Raw genomic sequence first — 11,264 nt, 5'->3', positions numbered from 1 at the left:
TGTGGTGTTCAAATCATTTATTAATCTTCAGCTGCCCACTGCAAATGAATACACACTGACTTTGCAGGGTGTGATGTGCAGGCAGGCAGGACTGAGGCATCAGAGCATCTGCGAGCACACTCGTTTTTTCTTTAAAGAAAATGTTATTTGGTTTTGCCACTGGCCTGCAGTGACTGTCACAATTCAGCCTTCAGTGCTCAAGGACCACGACAGACACAGGGGACAACACACACATGGAACTGGATCTCCTGCCTTGGTCCCTGATGCAGTGAGGAAGGCTGAAAAGTCTGAGTACGCTCGTGTTTTACAAGGCAACCGCTGGAAGAGACACGACCTCGCTGGAAATGCAGAGATCTACAAAATCGCTCTGAGCACCGAAAGCCTCCTTGAGCTCCTGGCACCAGGCATCCAGCACGTCCGTGAGCTCGGCACACAGGCTCTCCGGGACGCTGAAGGAGTAGATCTGGACCCTGAGCCCATCCTTTATGCGGGGGCAGGAGGCCTGGGCCGTGAACACCCTCAGCGGGGTCAGCGCCAGGCAGTTCTCGGCGCCCTCGGCGAAGGTGTACACGGCGGGGTAGCCCAGCAGCACCCCGGCCACGGTGCACAGGTTCCAGCCGCTGGCGACAACCTCGCTGGCGGTCACGGGCTCGGTGCCAGCGGCCTCGGCGTCCCGCAGGTGGCCCAGGAGGGCGGCGAGGTGGCGGCGCACGGCGCAGGCCTCGCCGGGGCCGCAGAGCGCCGGGCCCGGCCGCGCCGCCGACACGTCCACGAGCGGCGCGGGGCGGGCGCGGAGCGCGGAACGGAGGCGGCCCCGGGCCAGCCCCGGCCGCAGCACCAGCGCCGAGCCGCCCATGGCCAGCACGTGCAGGCGGCCCGCGGCCAGCCCGGCCTCCCGCAGCCGGCCCAGGTACCGCCGCAGCTCGGCCGGGCCCGCGGGGCCGCAGTCCCACAGCAGCGCCGGCTTCAGCCCGGCCGCCACCGCCAGCACCTCCCCGGCCGCCTGCAGCGCTCGGGCCGCGGGCAGCCGCCGCCTCCGGCCGGGCCCCTGCGCCTCCCGGGCCGCCGCCACCAGCAGCGGCACCGGCAGCGCCCCGGGGCCCGGCGCCATCAGCGGAAGCCGCTGTGCACTCCGGTTCCGGGGCGGGCCCGAGCTCGGCCCGGCCCCGGCGGAGGCGGCTCCTGCGGGGCGGGACCGCAGCGCCACGGCCCGGGGAAGGGCCGGGAGAAGGGCCGGGGCAGTGGCACGGCCCGGGGAAGGGCCGGGGGAAGGGCCGGGGCAGTGCCATGGCCGGGGGAAGGGCCGGGAGAAGGGCCGGGAGTCGGGCCGGGGCAGTGCCATGGCCGGGGGAAGGGCCGGGAGAAGGACCGGGAGTCGGGCCGGGGCAGTGCCATGGCCGGGAGAAGGGCCGGGGCAGTGGCACGGCCCGGGGAAGGGCCGGGAGAAGGGTCGAGAGTCGGGCCGGGGCCAGCCTGGGCACAAAGCAGGGCACAGGGACAGTGCCCGCAGCCTGGGCACAAAGCAGGGCACAGGGACAGTGGCCGCAGCCTGGACACAAAGCAAGCAGTGCAGGGACAGCACCGAGCCGTGCTGGGAGCTGCTGACAGCTCTGTGCCATCCCTGAGTGCTCAGGGTTGTCAACAATCCATCCGCAGGAGACTAGAGAAGCTCCAGAGGTCCCTTCCAACCCCATTCTGTCATATATGCATTTACAATGCTGGCATATAGGCATCCCTATTCACCCCCCACACTGAAAGGAGATCAGCCTTTGAGGTTAACAGCCCCATTAAAAAGAAAAAAAGAAGACAAGGTGATATTGTCCAGGCAGATTTAATAGAGCACAGATTATTTTCTTTCTCCTAATGATCAAGTGTTTATATACATTGTATTGTAGCAGATTAAAAAATATTACAGAACTGAAATCTGATGTATACAGAGGGGTTGTTTAAGCAAACAGCTGAAAAGGGTGAAGGAGTTAGAAGCATTCCTGTAATCCCTTCTGTTCTGAGCCACTTCCAGAACAAAAGCACCACAACTTGCTGAAATTGTAGAAGATGACAAGATTTACAGATTTTATTTATTCAGACTGAGGCAAGGCACTGGTTAAGAAACACTCCTGAATATGTACAAGGCCAGAAGCCAGGGTGGGTCACTGTGCTGGGAGGGGCTGTGCCATGTGCATGGCCGGGGCCTGCATGGGCCAGCCCTCCTGGTGGTTCTGCAGCAGCCGGTAGAGCTGCTTCAGGTGTGCCACGATGTTGTCCTTGATGTCGGGCGTGGAGATCTGCAGCCGCACGCTGCCGCTGTCGAAGGAGCGCGTGAAGTCCCCCGAGAACATCTCGTAGATCATCCGTGCCACAACGGGGATGACCTGGTGGAAAAGTCCCTTTTTTAGCCTAAAGGCATGTGGAATATCCCTGTTTCTCTGCAGGAACCCCTGTCCTGGACGCAGAGATGGTTTCTACAGTACCCTAAATCACTCTCACAAACCAATTCTATTCAGCACACGTCACATTTGTATTTGCTCTCCCAAACCACCAGTCTTACTGGAATTTTCCTGGTGTCAGAAGCCACAGCAGAAAATAACAGGTCTCAGTATCCATGGGAATTGATCCCAAACCAAACAAGACTGGCACATGTCACCCCAGAGCCCCAGTGCCCTACCTGCACCACGATCAGCTTCCTCTCCCTGGGTTTTCCATCGGGCCACTCTTCTCCAAAGCAGAAGTAGATCTCGTACGGTGGCTGTTTCTCAATTTGTCCCTTCTGATGGGCAATCAGCTCTAGGAAGAAAAGCAGAGTGCTGCAGGGTTGTCCTCTTTAGGGGAAACACCCATGACATCCCACCTCATTGCATCACCCCGGTCTTACCTACACAGTCCTCTGCCACCTCTGGCACAGCTACACTCACCCCTTGCATGTGAAGTGCTTTCTTTAAAAGCAAGGCCCTCTGAAGTCTCTCAGAGCATTAAATGAGTGTGCAGTGTCCTTCTCCTGCCACACACCCGCTCCAAGCTCCCCTGAAGTCCAGGAGCAGTGGCCCTGACCCGCTGTCCACACCTGGTGCACCCAGGCAGAGCTCAGTGCAGACCACCCTTCCCAACAGTGCCACGAGCGGTGTCCAAAGCTGTTCTCCAGAAGCAGAAGTTACTTACCGCTTAGGAAGGTTTCCAGACAGAAGAGCTTGACCTTCTTTTGCCTCTCGATGAGGTTTGGGGTGGTGGAGGAGGGGGCACAGGGCCCAGACCAGTACACCTTGCACTGGCAGAGCCGCACGGCGTAGATGGCGTGGCCGCTGACCTCCAGGATCAGTCCCCTGTCCATAACATCCAGCAGCCGGCTCGTGAAGATCTTCTGCCTCTCGTTGGTGATCTGCTCCGTCCCTGGAAACTTGACTTGCTCCAAGCTGATGGGCCCAAAGAGCTCTTCCTGGTCTGGCATAGGACCCAGCTCTCCGTAGAAAAGTCTGCAGCCCTGCGGGTTGCTCACGGTCGTTGTGGGTCCAGTCTCCTTTCCTCGATATTCAAACTTGATTTCTAGGTCTGTCACTGAGAGAGAAACCATCGGTGTGCCTTCTCCTGGAGCACCAGCAGCAGGGACACCACACAAGCCCCACTGCCCTCCCAGGGATGTTTAAACCACACACAATTCTATTTAAACTACACAAGTTCTCCTCACTCACTCACTCCCAAACAGCCACGGGAAAAAAGGCAAAACACTGTTTTCTGTGGGGTTTTAAAGTACAAAAGCAGAAGCACTGTTACAAGCCCACGCACGTACTTGGCAGGGAGCTGATCCAGAGCTCGGGGCTGCTGAAGAAGTCGTGCTGCAGCGCCGTTGGGGGCATTTCCATATCCAGAGGTTCATTCTTTGGCCACACAGTTTCAGGGCTGCAGTTTTCTGCACTGGCTGGAGCCATCGGAGAATCTACAAAAAGGCAACAACTCCTCAATAAATCAAGATTTTATTTCACACAGGCAGCAATTTATAAATACCTTCACTAATACATTAGTCTGTGCCACCAACCATTGATATTAAGAAATGGAAATGTCTCTTGAATTGGGACATGCTGAGATTGATTCAATTCTTCCTCCTCTTCATCATCAAGATCATTATCCTTTTCATCCCACGGAGCTGAGCCAGTGGAACCTGCAAACAAGCACATTCTTGTGGGTGGATGATCAGCATGAAAGACTGGAAAAAGATCATCTTCACGTTGGATATTAATTTGTCTATTTTTCAAATTTCACTAAAGGATAAATCTGATCCATACAACACGCTACTTTCAGTTTAATACATAATTCTAGAAAGCGAAGGGTAAAGTATTGATGCAGTAAGACACAGTATTGCCAACATTAGACTGTTTAGCAGGAAAACATACATGTGTAGAGCTTTTTAAATTTTAGGACTAAAGGATGGTTCAAAGTCCTTGCAGTTTAAGTACAGGCTTCACCTGGCAGCTGCTCCTGCTGCACCAGGGCAGCTGCAGAGTTAATGCAGAGAGGGAAGGAGCTCCCTTGGACCCACGCCTGCCCAGGAGCCAGCCCAGGAGCCAGCCCGTGTCAGCAAGGCCCTCACCTGGATTAATGATTGATCCCTGTGACTGCGGGATGTCGCACACTTCATAAATTTTAATTGGGTTCATGGGCACCTCCTTGGTGCCATCGTACATCAGATTAAACTCCCGGCTCTTGTTAAGCGCACAGCGCAGCTGGGCTTTCCACTTTGCAGGGTCTGGCTCGTCCACTCCTTCCTGGTACTTTCCCGTTTCCACAGCCCATGCCTGGGGACAAAGTACAGCCAGCTCAGTCCAGCCCTCCACACAGAGCAGCTTTTATCAGAATCCAAACCTCCAAACAAATCCACTGTAAAATCCTTCTCTTGCAGAAGTCTGAGTTAGAGCTCTTGTGATAACAAAAAAGGAAATTCCCACTTTAATAGTTTTGCTATTGAAAGAAGGTGGAGAAAAAAAGATGTAAACCCAAATTCCAAAAGAATGTTCACAGTTCTGGGTTAGGGATTTTGTGGGTCTCAGATTCAACACCAGAAGTCATTTTGGATAAGGAACCTGTGCAGGAGGAATGGACTCGGTTAAAATGGAGTGGAAGGACAGCCACAGACATCCGGCTGGCCTCTCCCTCTCTCACCCCAAAATCAGATTATTGGTCCAAGATGCCTCCAAGACAAAGGTCAGAAATTCCTCAAAGGAGTGCAGGGAGTTACAGTGAATCCCTTGGGATAAGGATATTAGGGACAGCAGCGATGAGTGCTTGTGATGAGCTTGTGGTGGACCTCTTAAGACTTATGTAACAGCATTTGATGGTTTGCTGCCAAGAACAAGCTAGTGACCACATCCCAGCCTGAGCAGATGAAGCCAACAGCAGTCATCTTCCAGGGACCAAGGATCACACAGCACCCGGCCTTTGGTGGTGGGAAAGGGTTAAAGAACTCAACACCATCCCAGGCAGTGCCAAGCTTGGCATCCAGGTGCACAAAGTGGCTTTTCTGAGGTCAGATCAATAAAATGTGCCTGCAAACAGCTCCCGAGATGCCTGTCCAGCTCCTGGGCCAACAATCCAGCCCTCTGTCTGTGTTCCAGAGCCGTGGGACGCCCGAGCTGCCCCCGCCTCACCTTGAAGATGGTGTTCTCCTCCTCGTGCTGGGGGCTGTGCCGAGTCGCGTGCTTCCAGGGGATCTGGAAGCGCTTGGCCTCGCGGTTCAGCCAGATCAGCCCGGGGTACATCCCACTGTCCACCTGGGCCACCAGCCACGGCTTCAGGCGCACCCTGCGCGGGTGGAGGGCCATGCTCTGCAAGGGTGACAGCAGAGCCACTGCTGGAGGTTACTCGAGCCTCATTTGCTTCAAAGAAATTGAATTTGTGTAATGAGAAAGGGCCCTGGCTGTAGAACTGCTGTGGGTTTTATGTACTGCACCCCAAAAGCACCAGTTCAGGTTCAGCTGGGTGACTCCTCTGCTGGGGAGAGTCCCACACCTCCCAAAGGGGGCCCAGAGCTGGCACAGGGACAGCAGCTCACAGTCAGTGTTCCAGGGTACGCATTCAGTGTTATCTGTGCTCCACGAGCACACGGAGCGCGACCCTGAGCAGAGCTGGGCTGTAAACCCTGAACAGGAGATAAAGGCACCAACAAGCCACAGCAAGAACAGGCAGCAGGGTTTCCAAAGCCTCCATGAAGGCCTTGAAGAAGGGGCTGATCTGATCTCTGCTCCTGCAGTCCTGTCAGACTCTCAGCGAGGAGAAGTTGGCCCCGACTGGGAGCTTTAGCCGAGGTGCAGGGGCCAGGCTGAGGCACAGGGGCTGCTCTACCCCAGCCACAGACTCTGAAAGTCATTTTATGGCTTTTCCATGAATGCCCTGAATGCAGCATGATCACTGGCAAACAGCAGTGACCTGTAATAACCAGGATGTTTATCCAGAAGGACATGAACTGCAGGTCTGCCTGCACTGCTGCTAAAAATCGACTGCTGTTTACTTAATGTTTTTGTTAAGTAGCCCTGTGCTGCTCACACAATTGCAGCCAGCCAACAGTATTTCCCTTGTGTAGAACAAAGCCAAACAAACAAAATTAACATGTGTCCCTCTCTAAGAAGAGGCCACATTCAGTATCTTTAGATTTTGGGAGGGGATTTCTGCACTACGCGTGTGCTCAGAGGGTGCACCTCCCATATTCCTTTGTAAATCCTGAAACAGAGGTGAGAAATTACAAATATTCCCATTAATAAAGCAGTTACAGGACAAGTAAAACCTTTGCCATAAGCCTTGAATATTGCTGGAGGAATTGCAAAATGTGTCTGGTAGCAGAGATGGAGAAGATTAAAAAAAATCCTATCCAAGAACTAGTCCAGGAACAGGTTTTATTTGTTCAAATACCTGCAGATCTCATTCAGAGGCAAGCGCTCACACAAAATTAATCCAAACACAACTCAGTTTATCTGTTTATCTTTTCTGCAAAGAAAATGTTCAGCTTCAACTGCAAACCATTTTTAAATAATAGTTTGAAAATGTGTGGGCACATTACCAGACTGTTTCCCAGGAGCTGCAAAGGATCAGGAAGCAATCATCAAAATTATTTTAGTGTTCCTGAAACTCTGCTGGGTTGGTCCTCCATGTTGAAAATGCTGTCAGAATTAAACCTTCAGAAGCGTGCTTGCAAAGACACAAAGTCCAGGGTAATCCTGGACTTGGAATTGAGACCAAAATCAGGTACTGATTCCTCTTGAAAAGGGAAAAACAAAAGTGACATTTTGAAGAATCCTTAGCGCAGCTGCTTTCCACCATTTCTTTTAACGTTACACCTCACTTAACGTTACAAGCAGTCCCTGCTAATAACATGTGCAGTGCACACACCTTTGCAAGACACAGAGTAAATTCAAACCCCAGAGCAGGAGAGATTTGTGCCCCTCTCACAGCAGAGGAGTCGGGTGACAAGGTGGGTGCTGGCAGGGATTGTCCCTGGGCCCGCAGACAGCGTCTGTCAGCGCTCGGCACCACAATGCTTTATGACCTTTTATCACCAATGACTTGTTGACACAATAACTGAGAGCAAATCAACTTGAATCCCATTGCTGGGCTCAGACGGTGAGTCAGCCTCTCACAACCTTCAACTTCGATCCGGTGGGTTCCACTGCTGCCAGACACCTGGGGATGGCTGGGCACACTCACAGTGGGTTCCACTGCTGCCAGACACCTGGGGATGGCTGGGCACACTCACAGTGGGTTCCACTGCTGCCAGACACCTGGGGATGGCTGGGCACACTCACGGTGGGTTCCACTGCTGCCAGACACCTGGGGATGGCTGGGCACACTCACGATGGGTTCCACTGCTGCCAGACACCTGGGGGATGGCTGGGCACACTCACGATGGGTTCCACTGCTGCCAGACACCTGGGGATGGCTGGGCACACTCACAGTGGGTTCCACTACTGCCAGACACCTGGGGAATGGCTGGGCACACTCACAGTGGGTTCCACTGCTGCCAGACACCTGGGGATGGCTGGGCACACTCACAGTGGGTTCCACTACTGCCAGACACCTGGGGAAGGGCTGGGCACACTCACGGTGGGTTCCACTACTGCCAGACACCTGGGGAATGGCTGGGCACACTCACAGTGGGTTCCACTACTGCCAGACACCTGGGGAATGGCTGGGCACACTCACAGTGGGTTCCACTACTGCCAGACACCTAGGGGATGGCTGGGCACACTCACGGTGAGTTCCACTGCTGCCAGACACCTGGGGGATGGCTGGGCACACTCACGATGGGTTCCACTGCTGCCAGACACCTGGGGATGGCTGGGCACACTCACAGTGGGTTCCACTACTGCCAGACACCTGGGGAATGGCTGGGCACACTCACAGTGGGTTCCACTGCTGCCAGACACCTGGGGATGGCTGGGCACACTCACAGTGGGTTCCACTACTGCCAGACACCTGGGGAAGGGCTGGGCACACTCACGGTGGGTTCCACTACTGCCAGACACCTGGGGAATGGCTGGGCACACTCACAGTGGGTTCCACTACTGCCAGACACCTGGGGAATGGCTGGGCACACTCACAGTGGGTTCCACTACTGCCAGACACCTAGGGGATGGCTGGGCACACTCACGGTGAGTTCCACTGCTGCCAGACACCTGGGGATGGCTGGGCACACTCACAGTGGGTTCCACTGCTGCCAGACACCTGGGGAATGCCTGGGCACACTCACGGTGGATTCCACTGCTGCCAGACACCTGGGGAATGGCTGGGCACACTCACAGTGGGTTCCACTGCTGCCAGACACCTGGGGGATGGCTGGGCACACTCACGGTGGGTTCCACTACTGCCAGACACCTGGGGAATGGCTGGGCACACTCACAGTGGGTTCCAATGCTGCCAGACACCTGGGGAATGGCTGGGCACACTCACAGTGGGTTCCACTGCTGCCAGACACCTGGGGATGGCTGGGCACACTCACAGTGGGTTCCACTGCTGCCAGACACCTGGGGAATGGCTGGGCACACTCACAGTAGGTTCCACTGCTGCCAGACACCTGGGGATGGCTGGGCACACTCACAGTGGGTTCCACTACTGCCAGACACCTGGGAATGGCTGGGCACACTCACAGTGGGTTCCACTGCTGCCAGACACCTGGGGAATGGCTGGGCACACTCACAGTGGGTTCCACTGCTGCCAGACACCTGGGGATGGCTGGGCACACTCACGGTGGGTTCCACTACTGCCAGACACCTGGGGAATGGCTGGGCACACTCACGGTGGGTTCCACTACTGGTAGACACCTGGGGATGGCTGGGCACATTTATGACTCTGCCAAGGCAGTGGCTCCTTGGTGCACAAACCTTCTGACTCTCCAGCTCCCTTTATTCCCACTCAGTCTGGGCGCTGGGTAGGGATAATTAGCACATCCCTGCTCTGCTAATGCAGCTCTGGTCAGTGATGTAATTACTGCCTGTACCCTAATTATTAGTATTTCTCCTTGGAGACATTGAGCCCAACAAGAGCCACTCAAAGTCAGGAAGGAGCAGACAGCCTGCAGCCACTCCCCAGAGGGCTGCAGAGGAGTGACCAAGGTCAGGGACAGCCCCAGTCAGCCGTGGTGACACTCGGGGCCCTGCTGAGGTCCCAGACAGTCCAACAGCACACGGAGCACCAGGAAAACCACCCTGAAGCCCAACTCAGCTTTGCTGCACAGATGCTTTCGCTCCTCACCTGCAGATCCAAATACACTCAGTGTTCCAGCTCCACCTCATCTATTAAAGCCTCTGAAGATGGAAGGATTTTCTCAGGGTACACTCCTGCGAACCCCCAGACTCCTCTCCTTGCTCATTACCTTTATTTGACTATATTATCCTGGATTTCATGGACCTGTATTCATTTTTTCAAAGGCAAACCTTCCAAACAGGCTGAATTGCCATCCGACGCTGAATCACCTCCCTGCACCGGGAACCCGGGGCTCCCGCACTTCAGAGCTCTGTACATCTCCCGCCTCCCTCCACCCCTGCTGTCCCCACCACCCCTGAACACGATTAACTCTTTGAATTCCCAGTTTGCACACCCCAATCTGGTCACCTCAGCCCTCGCCACGGCCGGGCAGCCCCTGAAATTGGAAGGTGCACGAGTTGTTGCGCAAACTGTGGGGACTTGGGGTGTAGCAGCCGCGATCCGAAGACCGCAGGGGGTGGGGGGAACACGCCAGCCTTGCCCTAATTTTAGGCCTCGCTTTACAGCGATAGGAAGGCGTAGCCCGGGGCCGAGGAGCGCTCAATGGGCATTTCCAGCGGGCTCTGCCCTCCCGGCTGCGCCCGGAGCCGCACGGCGCCCCCGCACCGCCGCCCCTGCCCCGGGCCGGGCGCTGCAGCCTCCAGAGCCCCGCACGGAGCCCCGCAGTGCCCCGAGCCCCGCTCCGGTCCCGCTCCGGTCCCGCTCCGGCCGGGAGCCCCACGCGGGACGGGGCCGCGCCCGGCGGCTCCCGGGCCGGGCGGCTCCGGGGCCGGTACCGTCCGATCCCCGCGCCCCGCACAGCTCACCCCGTCCGTCCGTCCGTCCGTCCGTGGGGCTGCGGCCGCTCCGTCCCGCGGGGGCTCGGGGCCGCCCCGCGAGGCCCGCGCGTGGGGCAGCGGCGCTCGGGCAGCGGCGGCCGCGCTCGGGCAGCGCCCGCCCCGCCTCACCTGGCCCGGCCCGCCCCTCACCTGCCCAGGTGCGCTCGGCGCAGCCGCGCCGCCCGCCCCGCCCCGCTCCCGCAGATTGCCCCGAACCCCGCACGGGGACCCGGGCCGAGCGGGGCTCCCCGCACCCCCGCCCTTCTGCCGCGGCCCTTTCCCTGTCAAACGGAATCTTTAGGAACTTCCAAACGGGATAATTTTTTTTTTCCCCTGGTAAATGGAGTGTTTAGGAAAGGAAGTTTGCTTTAAAGTGGGATATTTTTGCCTTTTAAATGCAATATTTTGGGAAGAAAGCATTAAGTTCCTGGGCTTTTTCGCAGTTCAAAGCATACTCAGCTGAGTCATGGAATCACGGCATGATTAAGGCTGGAAAAGACCTCGAAGATCATCGAGTCCAAACATTAACCCAGCCCTGCCGGGTCCACCCCCAAAGCGTGTCCCTCGGCACCACATCCGCAGGGTTCTGAACACTCCAGGGCCGCTGGTTCCCTGCTTCCCCGGGCAGCCTCTTCCAATGCTTGTCCATCCTTCCAGTGAAGAAATTCTCCCAAATAGCCAATCTATACCTCCCCTAGCACAACCTAA

At 56.3% G+C, this 11,264-nt stretch overlaps 2 protein-coding genes across 2 annotated transcripts; both read right to left on the bottom strand.

The window, feature by feature from the left end:
• Positions 1-2: 2 nt before the first annotated feature.
• Positions 3-1,129, bottom strand: C25H1orf74 (chromosome 25 C1orf74 homolog). The gene has a single exon (XM_059867607.1). The coding sequence runs from the start codon at positions 1,109-1,111 to the stop codon at positions 305-307; it is 807 nt and encodes a 268-aa protein (XP_059723590.1). The 5' UTR covers positions 1,112-1,129; the 3' UTR covers positions 3-304.
• Positions 1,130-1,815: 686 nt separating this feature from the next.
• IRF6 (interferon regulatory factor 6) lies at positions 1,816-10,680 on the bottom strand. The gene is made up of 8 exons (XM_059867523.1): positions 10,545-10,680; positions 5,634-5,810; positions 4,580-4,784; positions 4,028-4,150; positions 3,782-3,928; positions 3,157-3,549; positions 2,666-2,784; positions 1,816-2,372 (listed from the first exon to the last, which is right to left on the bottom strand). The coding sequence occupies exons 2-8, from the start codon at positions 5,805-5,807 to the stop codon at positions 2,151-2,153; spliced, it is 1,383 nt and encodes a 460-aa protein (XP_059723506.1). The 5' UTR covers positions 5,808-5,810; positions 10,545-10,680; the 3' UTR covers positions 1,816-2,150.
• Between the last annotated feature and the right edge of the window lie 584 nt (positions 10,681-11,264).

The sequence above is a fragment of the Haemorhous mexicanus genome, chromosome 25 (genome assembly GCF_027477595.1).
Source record: "Haemorhous mexicanus isolate bHaeMex1 chromosome 25, bHaeMex1.pri, whole genome shotgun sequence".
NCBI lineage: Eukaryota > Metazoa > Chordata > Aves > Passeriformes > Fringillidae > Haemorhous > Haemorhous mexicanus.
The sequence above is the reverse complement of the archived record's forward strand: the minus strand, read 5'-3'. Positions and strand labels throughout refer to the sequence as shown.

Excerpts from the sequence above, each read along its gene's own strand:
- C25H1orf74 (XM_059867607.1), bottom strand. The coding sequence starts at position 1,111 with ATGGCGCCGGGCCCCGGGGCGCTGCCGGTGCCGCTGCTGGTGGCGGCG.
- IRF6 (XM_059867523.1), bottom strand. The coding sequence starts at position 5,807 with ATGGCCCTCCACCCGCGCAGGGTGCGCCTGAAGCCGTGGCTGGTGGCC. Across the intron at positions 4,151-4,579 it reads GGGATCAATCATTAATCCAG|GTTCCACTGGCTCAGCTCCG; the intron begins GTGAGGGCCTTG and ends GCTTGTTTGCAG. Across the intron at positions 3,929-4,027 it reads TCCATTTCTTAATATCAATG|ATTCTCCGATGGCTCCAGCC; the intron begins GTTGGTGGCACA and ends GCCTTTTTGTAG.